Consider the following 25,707-nt stretch of genomic DNA (forward strand, 5'->3'; position numbering starts at 1 on the left):
AAACCTCTCAGACACTAAGTTCTCGTTTGTCAGTCGACCCACAAAAGTTCCTTCTGCCCCCTCACAGCAGCATCAGTATCACCTGGGAACTGGCTAGAAATGCAGCGTCACAGGCTCTTCCTAGGGCTTAGAGAGTGAGCATCTGCCTTTAACCGGATGGAGCCGCGGGGATTTGGATGCGCAACCCAGTTAGAAACACTGCCCGAGAGGCACGCGCCCAGCTGATGGTTAGAGCGCCCCATCTGGCCAAGGGCTGTCATTACCGCCATCTTCGGGAAACCAGGAAAGAACCAAAGGTGCCATGTAAACTAGCTACCTACTAGCTACAAAAAGGTGTCCCTTTTTCCTTCATAAAGAGTCAAAAATGGTCCCTCTCCAGGACTCGAATGCAGCATGATGGAACAGCAGAAGGACCGCTGTTCTAAATGTCCAAAACCTGTCTTCTAACTGCAGCTCTGCCACTTACCTTTGGGTCACTGGAATTCCCTAAGGCCGTGTTTCATCTGATTCAAAATCGAGTGAGTATTACCTTCCCTGTCCATGCGGCAGCGTTTCTGTGAATGTCAAATGGAAGGGAGTGCAGGGTCATGGTTGAGAATGAATCAGAGCCCTGGATTTAGACAGCCCCAAATACAAGTATCTGTCCACCACTCAGCTGAGTAGCCTTAGGTAAGTAGCTCGCCCTCTGGGTTATAATAGTACCTCTCCCGTAAGGTTATTGTGAGGATTAAACATTGTAACATTTTAAAAACCAAAGGCACTCGGTAGGCACATAGGAAGCAATGGGTCAGAGTTATCACTGTGTGAAAGCCATTTGGTAAACTCGACACATGGGCTGTATTCTCAGTACCGGGGGGGCGTGCAAGGCGATCACCCCTAGATGAGAATTGAGATGTCATCCATGGCTCACCAAGGATTTCCCAGACCTCTGTTCCAGGGGCCCTAAAGTACACATAGAGGCATGAGGACCTTATTTTGAGAGTAACTCGGGGCTTCTCCATCATGTGTAGGTAGCAAAGCCATGCAATCACAAGGCTCTTTGTCAAAACCTATGAAACAGTGTTTAATTACGAGTGTTTGCTCATAAATGCTCACAAATGTTAACTGTGGCATTGCTATTATTTTATTTTTAGTTTCATAGAAAATTATCTTGTGATAGATTCTTTTTTTTTTTTTTTAAAGATTTTATTTATTTATTTGAGAGAGAGAATGAGAGAGAGCACATGAGAGGGGGGAGGGGCAGAGGGAGAAGCAGACTCCCCGCCGAGCAGGGAGCCCGATGCGGGACTCGATCCCGGGACTCCAGGATCATGACCTGAGCCGAAGGCAGTCGCTTAACCAACTGAGCCACCCAGGCGCCCCTTGTGATAGATTCTAATGAACCTAAGAGGCAGACAAGCACCGCAGGGTGAGTCAATAGGATTTCCTCAGTTTTCCAAACATGACTTTATGAAACTCGTTTTGTGCAAATTAAAACAGACCCCTGTCTTGTGAAATTACTGTGTTTTAAGGGCTTTATAGGTAGCATCCCATTTGATCCTCGCAAAAACCTTATGGGTTAGAGCAGAGTAACATCCCCATTTCACACATGCTGAGACTGAGACCCAAGGAGAGAAAGAGATTTGCCAAGGGCCACACACCTGGGAGCAGCTGAAGTGGACCCCGGTCTGTGAGAGCCAGAGCTGTTGCTTTTTCGTTGCATGAGCCTGTCTCACTCTATTGTTTGGCTCCAGCCAAGGTCCAGTTCACTGAATATCCGGGAGAAAAGAGTGTGAGAACCACCAGGGAGATGGGACTGTTGCATAGCAACCCTGTGCTTGAGCCTGGTGAGGGGAGAAAGGTTCCTCAAGTTTTTAAAGCACCATCACTAAAAATAGCCTGAGAAATGACAGCTAAACACGAGGTCTCCTGTGAGAAGAAAAAGCTGTCTTGCAACTGAATGTCTTTGCTGTGCTGTCCTTGAGAAAAGCATGTGAAATTATGGGAGGCTGAGCATCGGCAGCTTTTCTCAGCAAACCCACTACTTCATTCCACTCATTCACCTCACAGGCGAGGGTGCTGCCATTTGTATGATACTCATGAAGCATCTACCTCCATATTTCTTTCCACTCCAAAGCTGGAATTCTATCCAGGTCTAGGCAAGTGCAGCCTACTTGATTGCAAAACATGGCCTTCAGCTTCCCTGTATCAATCTCCCAGAAATTAACCACTTTGGTGGGAATCACCTTTGGTGCAAACGTTTCTAATGCCTACATTTGTCACTCCAGGAGAAACCGTGTCAATTACCGTATAAATCTCATGGCTTCTAAAGAATATGAGATATTTAATTAGATCTTGAAAACCCACTTCACCTAGTACCTTAAGGGTCTCTGGGTCCTCTTCTGAGGCTGATAATTAAAGAAAGAACTCTTTCCTGAGTCTGCTGTCTTCCTCTGGCAATCAGAAAATGCCCATCAGAATAACTACTAAGCCTGAATATCTGCCTGACCTGCGTAGGCACAAGAAGCAACAAAAGAAATTTAAATGCAGCCATTTGCCCACAAAGAACTTCCAAGCGAGTTGGCCATTTATTTATTATTCAAGTGTTCCATAAATATTTATTAAGGCAGAAATAATGGTCCCCAAGATATCCACCTCCTAATCCCTGGAACCCGTGAATATGTTAAATTACATAGCGAAGGGGAAGTAAAGTTACAGATGGAATGTAAAGTGCTAATCTGTTGACGTTAAAATAGTGAGATTAGCCTGAATAAAATAAAATAGTGAGATTAGCTTGGATGATCCAGGTGGGCCCAAGGGAATCACCAAGGTCCCTAAAAGTGGAAGAAGGAAGCAGAGAAGAGAGTCAGATGACTATCTGTAAAAGAAAGATGCAGAGAGATGCAACAGTGTTGGCTTTGAGAATGGAGAAGGGGGTTGTTAGCCAAGGAGTGAGGGCAGCCTCTACATGATGGGAAGAGCAAGGAGACTGTTCTCCCCTAGAGTATACAGAGCCCCTGGAGCTGCCAACACCTTGACTCTGGCCCAGTGAGAACCCTTTCATACTTCTGACCCCCAGAACTGTAAGTTGAAAAATTTGCACAGTTTTAAGCCACTGGTTTGTGGCAATTTGTTGCAGTAGCCATAGGACACTAATATAAGCTTCCTTAACAGCTCAGAGCTCAGTACTAGGAACACAAGAGGGAGGAAGATGCCACTGCCATTACCCTCTTGCAGTTTAGACTCTAGTGGTGTAGACAAAAGGGAAAAACAAAGAACCACAGGCTGCAAGACGGGCAATAAAGACAAACCAAAGAGGCGTTGACAAAGAGACTAGCAGAATGGGAACGGGGGGAATTTAGATGGGAATCATGGGAGGTATCTCTCCAGACGTGACACCTCAGCCTAAAGGGAGAGGGAGTTGAGGGGGAAAGAATTCCAGGTTGAGAAGACAGCACATGCAAAGTCCCTGGGGTGGAAAAGAGCCTGGCACCCTCCAGGCACTGGTGGAAAGCCAACGTGTTTGGAGCGCGGGAGGCCAGAGAAAAGGAAGTGTGAGATGACAGTGACCGCAAAGAAAGGGCCGGTCATGCCAGGCCTCACAGCCCTCAGTGCCAGTTTGCATTATCTGCTAGGTGTCCTGGGTTTGAAGGACTTTAAGTAGAAGACTGGCATGATGCCAATCGAATTTAAGAAGATCCCTTCTGTTGCTGTGCAGAGGAATGGATTGAAAGGGGAGGACACAGAGACACCAGGTCTTGGTCACTGTCCACATGGGGAAAAGAAGGTGGCTTACCCAGGAGTATAACTATGGAGATGGAACGTCAGGTTCAAGATGTATTTTGAAAACATCACAACGGGCTGCCTGTGAGAAGTAAAGGTGAGGAAGTATAGCACCCATCTTTGTATTTGCTTTTGTTACCACTGCTACTATTTCTTAAGCAAGAGGGAGACAAGAGGTAGGGTGCCGTCGTTATCTCAAACACTAGTCAGTTCTTGCTCGTACAGCTCTTCACTCAGCAAGCATTTATTGAGTACCGACTACGAACCAGGTGCTATTTTAGGTACTGGGAATAGTGCAGTAAACTCAATATGGGCCCGCTCCCAGGGTGCTTAAATTCTAGTGGGTTGGGCAGCTAATGAACAAATCAATGTAAGCATGTATCATGAAATCTTGGGGCATCATAGGCTATGAAGAAAATAATACAGTGGGGCATTCCTGCTTTAGGTGGGATGGAAATCCTGGTTAACTCGTGGAAACTACGAGTTCATTACTTAGCCTAAGCAGGAAGTGGGAAATAGGACATTAATGGTGTGGTTACGATAATTAATAATAACTGCAAACAGGAGTTGTCATGAGCCCTGAGGCAGCTACCTCTTTTTCTGTCAAAACAATATTCTGCGGTGAATCCTGGATTGGGCCGTGGAGAACGCTTTTATTCCCGACAGAAGGAAGAGAGTAGATAGGTAGAAGGGGATGAATGAAAAGGTGGAGTGACAGGGAGGGGAAGGCATGGGAAGGGGACTGCCAGCCCTCAGTGAGCACCAGGCTTGTCCCACCCAATCATCGATGACTGGACCATACATAGCACCCTTGCTTGAGGACGCATGGGTACCCGTTTCATTGGTTTCCACAAGAGGGGGGATAAGTGAGCAGGAAGTCCAATCGGGCTAAAGGATTTACTGTCACAGATGTGCCCAAGTTCTACAATTTGTGTAGAATACTGAAATTCAGAAATGTCCCACAAAATAAAATTGCCTTTGTATTCAGATAGTACTGGAATTGGTGAGACCAGAAAAGCACGGCTCCCCAAACCAGAGGTGTACCAGCCACACAGTGACGGTAGCCAGGTAAGTAAACTCTTTGGAAATTTCTCTGTGCTGAAAATAGAAGGCTAACAAAATGCTGAGCGCATCAGAAACACAAAACATACATTTGACTTTGGACTTCTCGGCAGCAGTGGCTGCCTTGACAGCATTCGGTTAAGGCCAAGTACATAACAGGTGCACATGATGATGTCATAAGATTCGTGGGTATATTTGAGCAATAGATTAGTAAAATAATAAAGTGTTACTGTGTAACTGTTACATGCAGAAGTCTGTTCTGTTTCTTGACGCAATGTCTGGGACATAGTCTGTAGTGTAAAAATGTTTGTCATCTATCATTAGATCAGGGAAAAGACTTAAGAAATAATAAGCATTTATAAAGCAACTTCACTAAGTATGGACACTATACTAGATGAGATAAGACAAGACATACGCCACAGATGTACTCTTGCTTTTGGAGAGGTTTTCACCCTGGAGAGTAAAAAGAGAAAGATAAAACATGAAAATGATTTTGGTGGTTGATGTTAAGAAGGAGGAGGAGGAGGGGCGCCTGGGTGGCTCAGTCATTAAGCGTCTGCCTTCGGCTCAGGTCATGATCCCAGGGTCCTGGGATCGAGTCCCGCATCGGGCTCCCTGCTCAGCGGGAGGCCTGCTTCTCCCTCTCCCACTCCTCCTGCTTGTGTTCCCTCTCTCACTGTGTCTCTCTCTGTCAAATAAATAAATAAAATCTTAAAAAAAAAAAAAAAAGAAGGAGGAGGAGGAGGAGGAGAATGTCCAGCATTTATTGAAGTCTTCGTATTTGTTTAGAATTCATTCAAATTGTTTTGTATTTATCATCACAGTTAATCCACACAAGAGCCCTATGAGGAAATCGCCGGGTTTATCCACATTTTACAGATGAGAAAACTAAGGAACAGAGAGGGTAACTAACTTGCCTAAAGTCACACAGCCTACAAATAGCAGAGCTGGGGTTCAAACCCCTGTAGCCCATGCTCAAAAGTCTTGTTCCACGCTGCCTCCCTGTTAGATAGGTAATGAGGGAGCACTTGATCTACAGAGAAAATAACAGCGAGTATAAATTGCAGCCTGATATTCCATATTACACACCTTAAGGCTTCCTCCCATTTCTCCAGAAATCCAGTGTGAAAGAGAAAAGGAGGTCTCAGCAGAGAGGGGAAACACGAGTTACAATTTCTCAAATCACTTGTGCCACAGGTGGAGGGGAACTCAGTACCGACCCTCATGGCCAGAGGGGTCAGGCAGATCCCCCCCTCTTTGACATCATGAAGCAGGATGGGTTATATCTGCACGATTCATGCACACTGCCTAATAAACACTTAAGAGAGTAAATTCCGTGTTCTGAGAAATATGGGAAAGAGTATTTGTGGAAGTGAAAATGGTTCCTGCTTTTTCCAAAAGTTTGAGATGTAGGTAAAGAAAGGTATCTCATTCTTCTCTTTCTCCCACCTGTGCTGACGTCTGCTTTTGGTAAATGGCAAGGGCTGTCCCGCTTCTCTGTCTGGGGGACAAGACAGGGAATATACAGACTTTGATGAACAACCACCCCCTATCTCTAGCAAATTGGTGTTATGTGTGTGTGGTTTTTTGTTTTTTTTTTTTTTGAGATTTATTTATTTATTTATTTGAGAGAGAGGGAGAGGGAGAAGCAGACTCCTGCTGAGCAGGGAGCCCGATGCGGGACTTGATCCCAGGACCCTGGGATCATGACCTGAGCCGAAGGCAGACACTTAACCGACTGAGCCCCCCAGGTGCCCCAAGTGTTCTGATCTCAAAATGTAGTATGCAACAGAATTCCCTGAGAGTCTTTATAAAAATAAGATTCCTGAACAAGAAAGCAAAGATTCCAGTCATGGGGTCCAGGGCAGCGTTCTGGAATCTGCATTTAAAAATCACCTTATGTCAGTTCTAACCAATAAAAACATAATGTGTGCTACAATTGCAATCCCCATATGTGACTTTATATTTTCTAGTAGCTACATTTTTAAAAGGTAAAAAGAAACAGAAGAAATTCATTTTAAAAATGTACTTCAGGGGCGCCTGGGTGGCTCAGACGGTTAAGCGTCTGCCTTCGGCTCAGGTCATGATCCCAGGGTCCTGGGATCAAGTCCCGCATCGGGCTCCCTGCTAGGCGGGGAGCCTGCTTCTCTCCCTCTGCCTCTGCCTCTCTCTCTGACTTTCATGAATAAATAAATAAATAAAATTTTAAAAAAATGTACTTCATTTTGGGGCGCCTGGGTGGCTCAGTCAGTTAGGTGTCAGACTCTTGGTTTTGGCTCTGGTCATGATCTCAGGGTCATGAGATCGAGCCCCGCATTGGGCTCTGCACTGATCGGGGAGTCTGCTTGAGATTCTCTCTCTCCCTCTCCCTCTGCCGCTCCCCTCCCCACCCCAGCCCCCGCCACCACCTCTCTCTCTCTAAAATAAGTAAATAAGTCTTTTAAAAAAAGGACTTCATTTCACTTCATATCTATCATTTCAACATGTAGTGCTTATTAACAAAATTCTTCATTTTTTTCCCCCAAGTCTTCAAGATTTGGTGTGCAGTTTACACTCCCAGAACACCTCAATTCCTAGTAGCCACATCTCAAGGGCTCGGCTGTCATTATCGCAAGAGATCTATTGTTCTCATTCAGCTTTGCAAAAATCATACTTGCGTCAATTCCCATTATATAAATAAAAGCTGCCTGGCTTAGTCTGTTCAAGTTGCTATAACAAAATACCACAGCCTGGGTGGCTTATATACAACAGAGGGTTATTTCTCACAGTTCTGGAGACTGAAGTCCAAGATCAGAGTGGGTGGTAAGGCCAGGGTGGTCGGGTGAGGATCTCTTCCCTTAGACTTCTCACTGTCTTCCCACGGCAGAAGGAGGAGGGAGCTCTGTTGGGTCTCCTTTATAAGGGCACTAATCCTATTCATGAGGGCTCCCCCCTTATGACCTAATCACCTCCCAAAGACCTCGACTCCTAATACTAGCACATTAGATTTTGGAATTTCAACATACACATGTTAGGAGGACATAAACATTCACACCGTAGCCGTGCTCAAGGCCAGACAATGTATTTGGCCATGACCATTTGCTCCAAAATCCCCCTCCACACTTGGAAAAGGAGACTCAGTTCCCAAACCCAGCTCTGCCTCTTTTAACTCCATGACCTTGGACAAGTGACCACTTTACTTGACAAGATCCCGATTTCCTCATGTATAGGTAAATCTCTTGAACTGGAAGATCTCTGGAGACGCATTTGTGAAACTCAGTAATGCTCACAAAGGTATTATCTGCCCTTTCTCTCCAAGAAAAGAGCATTTTTCTTTTCTTCCTGTCTTTGTTTTGTGATTCTTCTCAGAGAGGAAAAGGTGAGGCACGGAGGGCCTGTCTAGTCCCTCAGAAAGCTAACTAGGTGGCACTGGTTCTGTGAGGCTGAGGGACCATGAATCACCAACCAGCCCAGGAGGTGGTCATACCTGGGAGAGCCTCTCTGAAGAAATGCTGCTCTCGACTTCATGCCCACCTATGGGGAAGCTGAGGATGTAATGTGTGCATTTAATTTAAACTTCTGGCATTAATTAGGACAAGTGAGACAATGCTGGTAGAACAAACAACCCCCAAATCTCAGTGGCTTAAGACAAACGTTTCTTTTTCCCTCACACGACACATCCAATGTGGGTCAGTACTGAAGTCCTAACCCACACTACCTCAAAATGTGATCTTATTTGGAAGTAAGGTCGTTACAGCTGTAATTAGTTAAGACGAGGTCAGCAGGAGTAGGTCAGGTCCCTAATTCAATATGACTGGTGTCCTTATGATAAGGGGAAGTTTAGAGACAGACATGCACACGGGGAGAGAGCCACGTGAAGATGAAGGCAGAGATTGCAGGGATGTTTCTAGAAGCCAAGGAACACCAAGGATTGCCAGCCCACCACCGGAAGCCAAGGAGAGGGTGTAACAGATTCTCCCTTGTCCTCTCCCTTGGAAGGAACCAACCCTGATGACGCCTTGATCTTGGACTTCTAGCCTCCAGAGCTATCAGGCCATACATTTCTCTTATTTAAGCCACTTGGTTTGCAATACCCTATTACACCAGCCCTAGCAAACCAACGCACTTTCCCTTAGGAGCTTGAGATACCATCTTGTAGCTGTTCCACGCGGCACTTGTGGCCTTCTTGGCAGTAAGAACCAGGAAGGAGCTGCCAGAGGGGGCCAAAAGTGACACGGGGAACTTCTGTTGAAAGGCTGTTGGCTAACACCACGCCTGACGCAGAGCTGAGGAATGGGGACAATGTGTGCTGACCCTCAGTGTCTCCAGCACACCTCCCAACAGGAACCCTCCCCAGAGACTGAAATACTAACACCAGCAAAAGAACGCTTGGCCGGGTGGTACCTACAGAGTCATGCCAGTCTTCCCCTTGGCAAGTTTCGGGGGGTTATAAGAGATGGCCACTATAATTGAACTGTTTTAATTATAACTGGCTGGTGGTAGGGTGTTGCCAAGACAGACTCAGCTCTGAATGAGTTCTGGGAGGGGTGAGTATTAGTCGTGATGGGTGAATACGGAGCGAGAACGAGAGTATGTGCACCATGCACTCACCCCTCTGGTTCTGGGGGAGCAGACACAGATGTTGGGGCCATGTTTATCTCTGCGTCAGCATAGAAAAGAGGTCAGAACCCCTGATCTTAGGCCTCGGTCCCAAATAACATGTGAAAAATCCTTCCCCACATATGTATAACCCTTTACGGTTTTCAAACTGCTCCTACTTGTGTTCTGTCATTCGGTCATTCTCAACACTCTCAGAAGGCAGGCGTTTTCGAAAAAGGGAAAGGAAAGTGTCACAGAGGATAAATGACTCTCCTAAAAGTCATGCGTTGATAGTGACTTTCAAAAACCAGGATTAAAACCTACTTTTCTCAGGGCTCCTAGCAGGGGCCCTTGCCACACCCCCTGGTGCAGAGGCTTGGCTCTCATTAGTCACTGGCAATCGCCCTGGTCTGTGTTCTAGAAAGAAGTCTGATACAGGAAAAGGAAACACTGTGCCCAGTAGCCATCAGTAAGATACACACCTCAAACCTGAATGTAAGAAGGACCTAAACAAGGAGTCAGTCACCATTATTTCTCTTGACCTTCAGGACTCACCAAGGTATGGCTGGTTCTGAAAGATGCATGGGTTAGAGCCCTTTTGTTCTAACACATCTGAGGGAAACCAGAGCTGCACGGCTCCAGAATTTAACAGGTAGGCCAGTGTAGAAACGCGCATGCAAGCACCAAGCTTTTAGGTGTTCAGGTAACGTGATCAGGTAACATGTCCATCCCGAAACACCGGCTTGAGAAGCTTCTCAAATGTGCAGCGTGAGGAAGATAATTAAAGTGTTTCTTTTAAGATGACTTTTTAGTTGCAGAAGACTAATATCCCAGCATCTCTGCCTCGCTGAGCGGAGGGAAATATTTAGAAAGTGTTTGTGTGTCCTAAGAGAAAGGCTGGTACATAATTGCATATTATTACTACTTCCACAGGTCACGCTGCCGAGATGATCCCCGGCAGGCCGATGGTCAGAAATCTGCTTCTAATGTGGTGGTTTTTCACAGCTGGTAACCTTTTCCTTTATTCCTGGATAGAATGGAAAATGAGTGTTGTATGCCTGCTCCCTGCGCTTTCACGGACCATTTATCATATCAAAGCCCAGTTGTCTGTGTACCAGCCTGACCAGATTAGGTAAACAGAGTTCCAGGAGGAACCAACAGCTATTAGTGAGACAAGTAATCACAAACACAAAGCCTCCTGGCTGCAACGGCCACCTAAACACAGTTTTCAAAAAGATGGCAGCTAAGAGGCAGTTTAAGGAGAGCATCTTCGGGGGACTGTTTGGAATGCTTAGTCTGAAACGGAGGCTTGGATTCCCAACTCCTTCATCTGGCCGAAATGCCCTGCAGATCTGGCTGTGCCCACCTCCCTGAGCCTTGCCCTGCCTGCAGAGTGCCAGACCCCAGACCCGGCGCCGAATGGACTCAGTGCATTGCTTCACTCCCTCCTCACAATGCTCTGGGGGCAGATCTAATGATTACTGCCATTTTCCAGAGGAAATTGCAATTCAGAGAGGTTGAGGGATCTGCCTAGGGTCCCACAGCTAGAAAGGAGAAAAGTTCCTCAAATCAAAACACTCACTACCTTACGTGTCACTCAGTCATGGGCCACACATTCTGCTGTGGTCTGGGGATTGTTAAACAAAACATTCTGACAATTTTCCTGAGATGGAGCCCGCGTTGGGCTCTGCCCTTGGCACGGAGTCTGCTTGAGATTCTCGCTCCCTCTTCCTGCCCTTCCTGTTTGTGCATACGCACTCTCTCTCTCCCCAAAATAATAATAATAAATAAATCTTGAAAAAACATTCTGACATTTGTTACTAAGGTCAGGAAGACTTTATTCAGGATTTCAATGGGTGTCATCACTAATTCCACAGGGGAGAGAGATCAGGCTCAACTCTGAGTACAACTCTGAAACTAGGGACTCATGTCCAAGGAGCAGAGTGTGGAGGGTCAGTATGGAAAATTACTAGGAGGGGACATCAAGGGTAACAGCATTCTTGCTGAACTGACTTACCAGGATTCTTGCCAAATGTCTTACACCTCAACGGTGGAGGTCAAGGTCAAGGTCTTATAAGGTCATGGACTTATACCTGGAAGGGGGAGATGAGGAACTTGACTAGGTGTCAAGGGTGGGGTGATCTCCGCTAAGCTGACTTAGCAGGATTCTTGTTAGGTTGGGCTAAGGCAACCCAAAACAGGATGGGGGGTGGAGCAAGGTTGATGCTTCATAGAAAAGAGGGCCAGACTGACATTTGGTCCCCGAGGGTCTTTGTCGGGGTGCTGATGTGAGCCAGGCAGACATCTCTCGTAGCCTCATGGAGTGCGGAGTCTCGAGTCAAACAGTGACAGTATTATCGTCTGGGAGGCCACAGTGGTCCAGAGCGGGCCAGTACCCCCCCTTGGGTTTCCTTTTCCTTTGTCAGTATCTGACCAGGTGGTAGAAGGTAGAGGTGGTGGCAGCAGAGAGGGGAAGTGATGAGAGGAGTTGTGGAAGCCTGTGTGGGCAGGTATTCGGACCTGCCAAAAATTCATTCAACCCTGGGAGAGGCTACCAGCCCAGAGCTGCGTTTTGGTCTCAGCTCTGTATCCCTTGGTTTCTGGCCCTTTCTCCCTGGCTGTCTAGTCCAGGGTGTGTCTTCTAACCCTGATGTACCACTGAGATATGGACAGCGTCTTCACGTGGCTGGTTCCGATAGAGAGTTAGCTCCAAGAGTAGGGAGACTGCGGAGACCATGTCCTGCTTGATTATACTGGACCCTTCTCAGCCCTGCATTTTGTTAAACAGGGGGGCATTGGTCCTTGCCAGCAGTGGGAAGAGCCAGTTGTCTGTGGTCATACAAAGAAAATGTAATTTTGAAATACTTAACAGGATGTAGATATGGGACAAAAAAAGAGAGGTGGCTTCTTGTTTTCTTTCCTTGGCTACCTGGAAGCTCACAGATCCACTTGAATGCAATGACCATCTTGCCACCATGCCTTCCGCTTCTGGTACAATTTCCTCCTCTTTGCCACTTACACAATCCATGTCTCCAGTCTTCCTTGGTTTTAGTATCAGGCAAAGCACCTTAAACCATTTTCTAATGGGCAAGGTACACATTACAAATAAAAGACATCCAAGGGCATGTATATTATGTATATATACATACATGTGTATATACTAAGTAGCAGTCAAATAGACACAAAAATACAGAAAAAGGAGGGGCGCCCCTGGGTGGCTCAGTCGTTAAGCGTCTGCCTTCGGCTCGGGTCATGGTCCCGGGGTCCTGGGATTGAGCCCCGCATCAGGCTCCCTCCCTGCTCAGCCTGCTTTTCCCTCTCCCACTCCCCCTGCTTGTGTTCCCTCTCTCGCTGTGTCTCTCTCTGTAAATAAATAAATAAAATCTTAAAAAAAAAAAAAAACAGAAAAAGGATAAAAAATCCAGGCTCAATAAGGAGCAAAATGTCATATGTGGATATTGCTATTGGCGTTAAATGGCTTTTATGCAAATCTTAGCTCCATCTGTGCCTGCTCTATGGGACTCACCTGCTTATCTGCTCTGTCTCAGGATGCTCCTCTGCAAAAGGAAAGAGAAGTCTCTACCTTGGAGGGTGGTTATAAGGATTAATTAAGCCCATCCATGTAAAGCAAGGAACACGCTTTCCTACTATGCCTCACACATGGGCCCTCAAGCATAAGTGGCTGTCACTGATGACAATTTCTGATATAGAAAGCATATAAAACATTGTCACGGCGTTCGGGAAAGGAAAATGAGCAATCCCGGGGCTGCCACGGTGCAGGAGGGTGCTATCAGGAATACATTTCTACCTCTACTAAACTGACATACATGTTGCTCTCGACACAAGGTCAGAGTTAGACCCATGCTGGGGAAACTATACACATCTCATTGCCCATGAGGCTATACAAATTAGCCTACTTAGCCATCCAGCACCTATTGGGGGAACAGAATGTGACTTTTAACTCTGAAGAAAGACAAACAGCATTAAAAGAAACATGTTCTGCTTTTTATCCCTGCCTCTAGAGCACATCTGTATTCTGAATGACAATGCAGAAAGGAAATACGGTCCAACAGCAGATGCCTTTTCCCAAAAAGATGACTCAGCTCCTCCGTGAGGGTCCCACTGAGACTTGTTTATAAGGATGGCATGCTTTGGGAACCCCTGGTTGTGCATGTTTTGTGCTATGCATTTTGCTTCCGTGTAGATAAAGTGAAGCAAGTCCATTATGAATGCACAGTCTTGAAACACTTTATAAAAGTAAATTGCATGCATACATCATGTATGTGTGTATATATAGATATATCTATCTATCTATCTATCTATCTATCTATCTATCTATCTCTCACTGGCTATATTGTGTGCTGCTAACCTAGCCAGAATGCAAGAAGAGGGGAGTGGTCCATTGCCCACACCGCCTCTTCTCCAGGAGAGAACCCAGCACTCTCAGGAGACAGAAGGGTGACCCCCACATCTCACCCCTCTTAGGGGTTGCTCCTATGCAACAAGGAGGCCCTCCTCTCTCTCTCACCCCCTCTCCCTCCTTCCCTCTCTGTCTCTCTCTCTCTCCCTGTCTCTCTCCCACTCCTGGCTTCCCACCCTGTCTTCGAGGCAAAGCCAGCTTCTCCACAACTCTCCAAGTGCTTTATTCTCTGTGCTTCTCCTTCCTTCTAGAGTGACTGTCTCCTTCACCGAAGCCCATCAGAACCCTCCTGTCCTGGGGCGCCTGGGTGGCTCAGTCAGTTCAATGTCTGCCTTCAGCTCGGGTCGTGGTCTCTCGGGGTCCTGGGATCGAGCCCCACGTCAGGCTCTCTGCTCCACGGAGAGTCGGCTTCTCCCTCTGCCTCTGCCCCCTCCCCACTCTTGCTCTCTCTCTCAAATAAATAAATAAAAACCTTTAAAGAAAAATCCTCCCATCCCTCAAAGCCCAGTTGAAATGTTTTCTTCATTTCCACATTTAGCCAAAGAATATGTATTGAAATCTGGGTGCTACAGCGACAGCGGTGGGGGAAAGATGTATTGCTTCCTGTCTCCTGGAGCTGCGGCTTCAGTGGGGAGAGGCAGGGAATGACAGAAAATTAACATGTATGGTATCATCCAGTGATGAGTGCTTCGGAGAGAAATAAAGTGGGTTAAGGGGAAAAGGAGTGGCGGTATTTTAGGTACTATTTGGAGCAGCAGATCAGGATCCCCCATGAAGGTTTCACTGTGTTCAACGCATGACAACACAGCTCACACCATGGAGTAGGCATCAACAATTAAGCACTTTCAATGATAACAGCTTTTTGTCTTGTGTAAATCTAGAGGCCTGATGCAAATCCTCACTGATATGATAGGAGCGAGGACAGGAGTCGGGTGTCTGCTGGCAGGAATGTGAGCTCACGTTTGTTGTTGTAGAAGAAAAGAATTAATAAGGATGCCTGCTTCTGGGCTCCAGCCCCCAAATATACCCTAGGAATAAACTTCTAAGAATTTTCCCCAAAGCATGTGTTGAACTAGAAGTTCGGTACTTGAGCTGGTATTTCCAAGAAGGTCGCAGGACGGTTGGAAACTCAGAAACTACAACCCTCAGACTGTGCTAATATGGTGGCCACTAGATACATGTGGCTATTTAGATTACCTGAAAGTAAATACAATTTAAAATATTTAGTTCTTCAGGCACACCAAGGACTCAAGTGCACATTTGGTTGGTGGCCACTGCATTAGAGAACACAGGGATTATTTCCCTCATTGCAGAAAGTTCTACTGGACAGCGCTGCTGGAAGCATAACCCTCTACTACCAGATCCTTGAAATTGCTCCAAAATAGCCTGTATCCTTTTCTGGCTTCCACTGAAGACCTCAGCAATGACCAGCACCCTCCGTCCCCGATGACACTATTATGTGGCCATTTTAAGACAGCCAGCCATGGGACAAACATAAGACCAGAGGCGAGCAGCAAATTGGCAGCATCTTCTCCAAGGGCTTGTCCGTCTGTGTCTCTGCCCACCCAGCAGTGTTTATTATACCAGTTACACCAGCAGATGCTGCATGCCTGAGTATCGTTCCTACAAGCAGAGCGCAGATAGCGTGCTTTCTGCCGAGGTTGGATAGGCATCAAGATGGGTGAGTGGTGGAGTCTGGATTTGGTGAGGGATCTGAGTTTCTGCCTCCCCCACCCACTTGTAATTACTGCAAGAGACGTCAACCAGGGTTGAGTTGTGAGTTCTAGGTAGCAAAGGCCAAGGTGAATTCCCTACGGGGCAGAGTCTGTGGTTCTTCTGCAGACACTGAGCTTCCCGCATGCACTGGAAAAATCTTAAGCCAATTTCACAACTAATTCCCAAGCTAACTGGGACCAGACTGCTTCTCCTCATGCAGCACAGTCACGCCATTACGTGCATCCTAGACTGAGCCTTCATTCAGATTACAGATTTCCCAGCACAGTTGTTACTGGTAATTAAACCTACTTGAGGGTTCCATTACACAAAGATTACATGACAGTAAAGAATCAAACATAACTAATCTTTATCTCATTTCTAAAGGGGCACAGAAATGAGAACCAACAATGATATAAAATAGATGAACGATGCACACCCATCAGTTTTCGTGTTTTTTGCCAGCCTGGCTCACCGAAACGCAGAGATTTTAAGCCATTTTTAATATGAAAGCATGTATCTGTTTTATTGTTACACAATGAAAATTAAATGTGGATGAAAACACCATGAATTACTTTGAAAAATCACATTTGCAGTGCCGGGAAATAAATCCTCAGCAATTTATGTTTTTGTAATTGAGGGTAGTACTAAAAGCATTTCCCTGTAATCCCTACTTAACCTTTAATTCCTAGCCCACACCTGCTGCTAGAAATCAAGGGCTATCTCAGGTAACTGACTTTGTGGCTCAAGTGCCTATCCAGACTTCCTGGGCCAGGCTGATTTCCACTATTTTATTATTTTATTTTATTTTATTTTATTTTCAGATTCAAGTTTCATTTCTCCCACTTCAAAGCATACACTAAAATCACAATTACCCAAAGGCTGGGACACAAATGTGGATGCTCGGGCCCCACCTGAGTCAGTATCCCTGAGGCCACAGCCCAAGAACCTACATTTTTTTTTTAAGATTTCACCTATTTATTTGAGAGAGAGAGCACAAACAGAGGGAGCTACAGGCAGAGGGAGAAACAGGCTCCCTGCCGAGCAAGGAGCCCGATGTAGAACTCGATCCCAGGACCCTGGGATCATGACCTGAGCAGAAGGCAGATGCTAAACCGACTGAGCCACCCAGAACCTACATGTTTAATCAGCCCCAGGAGATTCTTGTGCAGACTAAAACTACTCACCGCCATATTCGATACCAAACCCTCAAGAGAGAAGACCAACCGCTATGTGTCTCTATATCTCTAACACCCAACTCCATGCCTAGCCAAGAATGGACACTTGACCAGAGAATGTACTGACCCAAACTCATAAACTCTTTCCTTTTCAACAGGTCTTAAAAAAAAAAAAAAGGCAAGGACCCCATCATGTAGGAATCTGTCCACCCCAGCCTACTTTCTATACAACGATCCACTCAGTTTCCCTGGAGCCTCTCCTGAGATGGATCTGCCCAAACTGTCAACTCCCAAGACCAGAAAGGAAGATTGTTCCAGTGGTACCAGGAATTATAGCTTCTGGCATGGTGGCCACCATCTGTCCTTCCTTCTGAGCCTGCCACATTAGCAAGTGCTAGAAGGAGGTGGCTTTATCTTCTCAACATCAAACATCTCCTTTTGGAAACCTTAACCCAGTGTCCTCAACCTTTACAGCAGAATCACCTAGAAGCTTGCTCAGAAATGCATGTTCCTAGGTGGGTTTTACCCTGAGATAAGTACCTGTGGGGTGGGATTTGGGGCACTGAGGTGTCCATGCAGCATCCTTGGCCCCAGGTGATTTTGAGGCTGAGGACCACTGAGCCCTAGAGAAATTCCTCTTTAAACCTAGTCCTCAAAGAACTCTCTAAACTCCCTCTCCTTAAAAGGGGGGAAGGCTGTGGCTCCGTAACTCAGTCTGATTTGGGGGTGGGGGAGAGTTGATGGAGGCTGGGGCTGTGAGCTGGCAGGGGGGAGGAGGGAAGCGTCTCCTTGGCAAATGTAGCCAGTATGCTTGGTTGTGCATGTGAGACTTACTCTGAAAGTCTTCCCCTAAGACTTCCCTCCAAGAATTTGAGACACTCCCGCAAACTGAAGGACTAGAGGAAACTCAGATTGCCTAGGAAAATAATGCTCAGTGCTAGATGTTCCCTGGGATCTTACCCGCTCTCCACAGCCTACCTAGACCCCACTGCCTACGTCCAGGCGGAATTCACTGTTCGCTGGGGCTCCTCACTCCCCAGAGCATTTAGCCCTTTTCCTGGATTAAAGCACTTACCTGGCATTAAAGCTAATTGTTTGTTGTAGGTCTTTTCCCCAGATATCCTTTGCTCCTGAAGGCTGATTGGTATTTTCTTATCTCTGTACCACCCCGGCTGGCCCTGAGGTGCTGCTCAAATAAAGTTTCCAGGTAGGTGGACTGCAGATAAGGGCCCCCCTGGCCTCTGGGATGTGCTTCTCTGACGGAACTGCACCAGGGAGGTGTGAGCTTCGCAGGCTGGCCTGGCCCTTGTCATAGCTTTGCTTCTCTTTGACACATTTTCCAGAATTATGTCACTGCCAACAAATCTGCATGCAAAAACTACAGAGACCAGTCATTTCCCCTAAAAGACATTGCCGGTTAACCTTGAAGCCTCTGTTGTTTTGCAGCTGCAGAGATATACACACACCCATACATATATAATCTGATTATGATGCATTTCACCTTGTGATGTTCCCTGTGCTGTGGCTTCCAGCCTTACAAAAGCCATAAAAACTAAGTATTTTTACAGCAGTTTTTCTGATCTTGAAAGAAGACGCTGTGCGTTTAGCCTTGGTACGCAGCAAAGCATCTCGGGACGCCACGTTATACATTAAAGTAACCCAAACCCCTGCCACACTCTTGACTTTCTGATTTGGGGAGTGTGTGAATTTTTCCGAAGATTTAAAGCTTCCTTTTCTGCTCCTTGGGCCCCGACTTTTGGAAGAGCCCTCTGATCACCTCTTGGCCTTGCCCCACTTTCAATCCATTCCCACCCTGCTTCCACGGAAATTTTCTGGGAACCCCTGACCTGTTATTCCTCTCCCTTCGGGAAGAAGTTCAACTTCCATCTTGCTTTGGCTTCCAAAGCCTTTTTACCTCTTCCCAGAGCTCTACTCTGCAAAACGTCCCTTCTTGTTCCAGCTCCACTATACTGCCTCCCCCTCTGAACAAGACTCTTCACCCAAGCTTGGCTTCTGCTCTTCCCTCTGCCCAGAATGTCAACTTCCCACCTTGGCCTCTTGAAATCCCACCTATCTCTCGGATCCCACTGGAGTGCCACCTGCAGCTCGGTGGATGGGATCAGAACCTGGCTCCACCATTTACCTTCTGTATGACCATGAGCAAGGCAGTCAACTATTCTGAGCCTCAGCTTGCTCACTTTCAAAATGAAGATTCAATCAAAGGATGTCTAAAAGAAGAGCAAATAAAAGCCTCAGACAATGATTTTCAGCCCTCAACTTAATCCTGAACCCCTCTCCCATCCCTTCTCATCCAGAGCTGAGAACACACTGAATTACGAGAGCTGAGGGTCCTGTTGATTGGTGTAGACCCCCCAATAGAGCAGGAGGCCTTAGAGGTCAAGGGGCCCCATCTTAGACATGGCTAGCACACAGCTGCTACACAGTGGATATTGGATGAGGGATGTAATTTGTCTCCTCATTCACAATCAGATCCGCATAATTCATAGGTCAGTTGCCTCTGAGAAGTGGTGTCAAAAGAAAGGAACACAGAGGTCAGAACCAGCTAATCTTGAACCCTAGCCATGTGATATTACACATGTTTTTATTTCCCAATCTGGAAAGTGAGGAGGGTAATGGCCCTATGGAAATAACATCGTGCGGTTGCTCAAATTAAGTTCGCTAATGTGGGTGAATGCGCCATTAGCATTATTATTTGGATGTCATCAAGCTTTTAGTTTGGGTTCTTCCAGCCTTGGCAAGTACTGGCTAGGTGAATATCTGAGCTGAGTGGTTTTAAAGGTCTTGGGAACTGTGGCTCAACTGTCTCATGACCGAGGGCCACCCTGTGACTTTCATGGGGCTCTAGGCAATATTGTTTTCGTGGACCCCTTCCTCCATAAAATGATAACAAAATAATTATATTTTATGACTGCACTGGTATAAGGAAGGATGTAACCCAGGCTGCATTCATTATTTCATGTTGCTTATCATTATATTCATTTTATTCTCCTGATTTTAAAGATTATTTATTTACTTGGGAGAGAGAGAGAGCATGAGCTGGTGGGGGGCGGGTAAGGGCAGAGGGAGAGGGAGAAGCAGACTCCCTGCGGAGCAGGGAGCCCAACGAGGGGCACATCCCAGGACCCCGGCATCATGACCTGAGCCGAAGGCAGATGCTTAACCGACTGAGCCATGCAGGCACCCCTCTTCTTCTGATTTTAAAAGAATGTAAGTTGAAACATTTTTGTGAGCGCCCAAAGTTACTGCGGGCCCCAGCCATTGTACCTCCTGTGCCTCTGCCTGATGGAGAAGTCAGCCTGGCTTTAAGTCTTTGAAGTCTGGTGTCTTACAAGTGTCAGCTCAAACCAGGCTTTCTCCCACTCACTCTTTTCCAGCCACTTCTGGGGTCTTTGCACAAACTTATTCTTCTTTCTGGGACCCTCTCCCCTGCCTCTTTCCCTTATTTGCTTTCCACACATACCTTACAGTAGCTCTCCGATTATTACACACCTCTTACAGCACAGATTGCTGGGGTTTACCCCAGTTTCTGATCCAGCAGCTCTGGGGTGGAACCCAGAATGTACATTTTTTTAAAAAAGATTTTATTTATTTATCTGACAGAGAGAGAGAGACAGGAGAGAGGGAACACAAGTAGGGGGAGTGGGAGAGGGAGAAGCAGGCTTCCCGCTGAGCGGGGAGCCCGATGTGGGGCTCGATCCCAGGACCTTGGGATCATGACCTGAGCCGAAGGCAGCCGCTTAACCGACTGAGCCACCCAAGCGCCCCTCCAGAATGTACATTTTTAACAGCACCCAGGTGATGCTCATGCACTGGTCCGAGGACCATACCTGGAGCACAGATGCTTTGGAGGCCCGCCCCATTTCCACTGTCTCTGGTAAGCCTTCTCTGACGTGCTTCACCCACGTTTCTACCTCATATACTTTTTTTTTAAAGATTTTATTTATTTATTTGATAGAGAGACAGCGAGAGAGGGAACACGAGCAGGCGGAGCGGGAGAAGAAGGCCCCCCCGCTGAGCAGGGAGCCCGATGCGGGGCTCAATACCAGGACCCCAGGACCATGACCCGAGCCGAAGGCAAATGCCTAACAGCTGAGCCACCCAGGCGCCCCTCCCTCATATACTCTTAAGGATTAAAGGTCTCTGCTTTATCTACGCAATTATTTGATCCATGTCTCTCTCTCTCTCTCCCACTTGTCTGTAGGCTCCACGGGTCTTTGGGCTCGCTGTGGGATCTGCATCCTGCGGGCGCACAGTAGGTGCTCAGGAAACACGCGTAGACTGCTGGTCAGAAGAGTTGAACCAACTTAACCTCCTAGCAACAGTGAATGCGGGTGTCAGAACCCTCTCAAATCAGCAGCAATGCATTTGTACGTTTTTTTCCCCCTTCCCTTTTTTACAACGATGAACCTCGGGATTCCTCATTTGCTTCTCCTTCCTGGGGAAGATTAAGGAACTGAGCAGAAACCGCGTTAGGCAACCCCAAACAGCCCGGCCCTAAGCCCCGCCCTCCACCCCGCCCCCACGTCTCGCCCCGCCCCGATCCTTCCTTAAGGCCCTAGGCCCCGCCTCATCTCCCGCCTCCTAGGCCCCGCCTCTCCCCCAGCCCCAGGCCGCGGCTGCTCTGCGCATGTCCACCCAGCCGAGCGCTTCTGAGGCCGTCTCCGTGCGGAAACAAACTTTCCCCTGCAGGATGTCAGGACCCTGTGCGTCGCCGGAGCCGGTCAGGTAAGCCTCCCCCGCCCTTGGCGCTCCGAGCAGGGCCTGCCCCGGCCTTGAGCGCGGTGCCGGGGCCGTTCTTGCCGAGCCCGCCTGCCTACCTGCAGAGCCTGCGCTCCGTGCGCTTAGCCTACTTGGCCGCCCCGGGGGTCCCGGGGCCTTTGCACCTCCTCCGGCCCGCCTGGGCCGAGCTTTGGCCCCGTGGGCTCACACCCAGCCTCAAAGGTTCGCGCCCCTTCCCCACGGGCAGAGCGTTTCCCCCTGCCCAGCTGCCTTCCCCCTTCAGCTCAGGGCTTCTCTGGAGTTTGACCCCCAGAAACCACCAGCCCATGCCAGGCAGCTCTGGGTTCAAGGCTCGGGTCTCTCAGTTACCTAACCTTCCTGAGCCTGGACGGGATCACGTCCTCACCTCGCTGGGCTGTTACGAGGCTAGAAAAAGAAAAGTGTGGAAAGTGCGTAGGATGAGCGCATGCTCAGAACAGGGTGGCCGCTACTGTGGTGTTTTCCTGGTGGTTGTTACAAGGACCAGCCCCAAATGTGGACAGACACGTTTCTGCAGACTTTTGCTACTGCCGGTCCCTCTGGTCAGTTTTGGGGGCCTCTCAAAAGTCACACTCACTCAGCCCAATGCGAACTCGGGCGGGCCAGTTTTCTGGACCCGGGCCTGTGTGCATGGGATGCACTCCGGAGTCCCCTCCAGTGCCAGCATGCTTTTCAGGTGTTTGGTCGTTTTTGAAATCCACTGCTGTCACCCAGTCACTTTTAGTGAGCAACCCGCCACGTAGAAAGAAGCCCAAAGTAGCAAACACCTCCCGCAAGCCACTGCCCATCTCATGCTGGAGACATTTATGACAGTCCTTACCATTAATGGGGCACGGGCGGACTGCAGTCACAGTATGTGAACAGTGTCATTACATGCTCACAGATCTCTTCAAGCATGTCACAGACTTGGAGAGGTCACTCCTAAACCCTTTAAAACCAGTTCTGCCTGACTTAAATATCTCATTTTGGCCGGGATGCAAGACTGCCTTTCCCTGAGAAAAATGAAAACCACACCGTTAGTTTCTAGCGCTGCCATAACAAAGTACCGCAGACGTGGTGGCTTAAAGCAACAGAAATTTATTCTCCCATAGTTCTGAAGGCTGGATGTCTGAAATTTCCTGCCTGTTGCAGCTTCTGATGGATGTTGATGTTCCTAAGCTTGTGGCAACATCACTCCAGTCTCTTCCTGTGTCTTCACATTGCCTTCTTCCCTCTGTGTGTATGTGTGTGTGTCTGTGTCCTCTCCTTTTACAAGGACACCAGTCATTGGATTTAGAGCCCAGGATGATTTCATCTCAAGATCCATAACTACATCTGCAAAGATACTATTTCCAAATAAAGTCACATTCTGAGCCTTCTGGGTGACATGAATTTTGGGGGACACTATTTAAACTACTACATGAACCAGCAACAAAATAATGCCAGTCAAAAGGACCAAAACATTCACAGTCATGAATTCAGGGCACCCAATGTACTTATTATATATCCAAATACTTGCACATTATCAGTAATGGTCCTCAAAGTGGGTTCCCCTGGCCCACAGCATCAGCATCACCATTGCTTGGGAGTTTGATGCTAACTTCCAGGCCCCACCCAAAACTTACTGAGTCGCAGTTGTGGGGTGGGCCCAGCCCTCTGGGTAAATCTGTTGCCACTAAAGTTTGGGAACCCCTGTTGTAAGGCAACTGAAAACATAAGGGTTTGATAACATAAGGGCCAGGTTAAGAAAAAGTCCTTAAGCTGAGAGTTGTCTAACCTTACAATGACTTGTTTACCAAACCTGTCTTACTTGAATATAATTAAGAATTCAACATTTAACTGTTGTGTCGTTGAAAGAATATTTTACCATAATTTCTATTTTAGGTTTCAAAGTGAACTTGTGTACTAAACTGTATTCTTAGTAGTTTTTTGCTCATTTTATCTTGCCAACAGTCATGTGATTTGGGTGTTACCGTTTCTGCTCTGTTATTGAAAAATACAATGAGAGTCAGAAATGGTAAGCTCCAAGACACACAATGAAACGGAAACATAGGCAGGACGAGGAGCTTTTTATCATGACTCTGGTTACTAAAATGTTTGGTTTGTTTCCATTTTAGAAACAGTTTGATAGATGATGCTAAGGCCCGCTTAAAAAAGCATGATGTTGGGACCAAATATTCTCACTTGTCGTCTAACAAATATTCTGTCCTTTTACCATTGTTGGCAAAAGAAGGAAAACTCCACCTGTTGTTCACCCTCCGGTCAGAGAAGGTAGGTGACAAAAGGGCTCCTGCCATTCAAGTTCCAGGACATTTGAAAACCCCACAAAAATTTGTCAGTTGCACACATTTTGAGGCTATGGATTCTCAAATGGACTTTCAAGATTGTGATGTTCAGGGGTCCAAGAAACCGCAGGATAACATGGCATTTTTTGGAAAGGTTTAGAAAAATAAGTAATTTAGCTAGGAAGTAACTTGAAATACTTTTAGACCAGGGTTTCTTAACCTTGGCGCAATTGGCATTTGGGCTGGATAATTCTTTGCTGTGGGAGCTGTTCTGTGCATCGTGAGCTGTTTAGCAGCATCCCTGGGCTTTACCCACTAGGTGCCAGTAATACGGACACAAACACACACACCCCTTTGTGACAACCACAGATGTCTCCAGACATCCCTGTCCTGGCAGGGATGGGGGGCACAGTGCCGCTGCCAACAGCCACTGTTTAAGCCTCCCACCCCACCCCAGGTACACTGTGAAAATTCTGGAGCACAGAAATTAACAGCCTGGGCCCTGAAGCTGGCTGCCGATGTTTGAATGCAGGCTCTCTCCTTTCCAGCTCTGTGACTTTGTCCTAGTTACTTACCCTCTCTGTGCTACAGTCTCTTTACTTGCAAAATGAGGACAAAGTACTGGTGCTTGCTTCGTAGGGCTACTGCGAGGATTTCCCAGGGAAACAAATGCAAAGCGCCTAAACTGACCCCAGCACTTGGCAAGGTTTCTGGTCAGTTTCAGCTGCCATCACTATTGCTGTTACTAGACATTGCCTGAGGTTTTCAGAGAAACCATTCTACTTTAAAGAAATGTTGCGCTGGGAATGGAGTTCCCCTGGGCACACGCCTGGATACAGTCATTCTCCTTTGCTGTTAGGGTGCTTCTGAGGAAAAGTTGGGGAAGCAGTAACTTCAGAGTTATCCCAAGTACAAAAATGAAAATGGGCCATAAGCATGGCTTTCAAAGCAGAACCTCAATGAACAGTATCCCCTCGGGGAAAAAGAAAGCCAAAGACTCAGCTGAAGTTTTGTAGGTTTGGGATTAGACTCATGTGGATTCTTCTGGGTCTGGGTCGGGCAACAATCACATAAACACAGGAGGTTAGAAAATCCAGGTTCCAACAGGAGATACCTAACTGGAAACCAGGGGGCCTGGGTCTGTTCTCAGCTCTGCCAAAAAGCAGAGGAGAAGCACTTCAGTATTACTTTTCAGACTGTCAGATGATTAATAATGTAGACAATTGAGGCAAGACCAAAATGGATCTCTGGTTACTATTTCACCCAGGTAGCTTTGCCTGTTGATTATTATGTGAGAATCATCTTAGACCATAAACTCTGGTGTGCAAAGATCACGTTAAAAACAAACAAAAAAAAGAGTATTTAAATCTGATTAGATCTGATTCTATACCTATCTGGCTCTGGGGGCAAGAAATTCCCTCCCAGGCATTCCTGGAGCTGCACCCCTTCTTGGAGTCACACAAGTAGAGTTCATGGGTTTCCTCCCAGTAAATGGGGAAGGGGCACCTGTCTTCAATCCCTCCTGCTTCAGTATGGGCTCTCCTACCAGTTCTGGAACCTAGAGCAAAGTTAGCCCAGGTCATGATCTCAGGGTCCTGAGATTGAGCCCCACGTCAGGCTCCACACTCAGCATGGAATCTACTTCATATTCTCTCCTTCTCTCTCTGCCCCTCCCGCCCTGCTCACACTCTCCCTCTCTAAAATAAATAAATAAATAAAATTGTTCATTTTAGGCTATGTAAATTTCACCTCAAAAAAAAAAATGCTTTTAAAAAATAATAGCATGTGAGGGCGCCTGGGTGGCTCAGATGGTTAAGCGTCTGCCTTCGGCTGAGGTCATGATCCCAGGGTCCTGGGATCGAGTCCCACATCGGGCTCCCTGCTCCTTGGGAGCCTGCTTCTCTCTCTCTCTCTGTCTCTCATGAATAAAAAAAAAAAAAAAAAAAAAAAT

General features: G+C 47.0%; 1 protein-coding gene across 2 annotated transcripts in view; it reads left to right on the forward strand.

Moving 5' to 3' along the window:
- The first annotated feature begins 21,329 nt into the window (after positions 1-21,329).
- NUDT7 (nudix hydrolase 7) overlaps positions 21,330-25,707 on the forward strand; it is a 29,007-nt gene continuing 24,629 nt past the window's right edge. The window contains exons 1-2 of one of the 2 annotated variants that reach the window (XM_021702766.1): positions 21,330-21,459; positions 23,589-23,742. In XM_021702766.1, coding sequence (XP_021558441.1) covers positions 21,362-21,459; positions 23,589-23,742 — 252 coding nt within the window. In that variant the 5' untranslated portion in view covers positions 21,330-21,361. The remainder of the gene's footprint in view (positions 21,460-23,588; positions 23,743-25,707) is intronic. The other variant, XM_021702771.1, reaches the window with a different exon arrangement.

This window comes from Neomonachus schauinslandi, chromosome 16 (genome assembly GCF_002201575.2).
Source record: "Neomonachus schauinslandi chromosome 16, ASM220157v2, whole genome shotgun sequence".
NCBI lineage: Eukaryota > Metazoa > Chordata > Mammalia > Carnivora > Phocidae > Neomonachus > Neomonachus schauinslandi.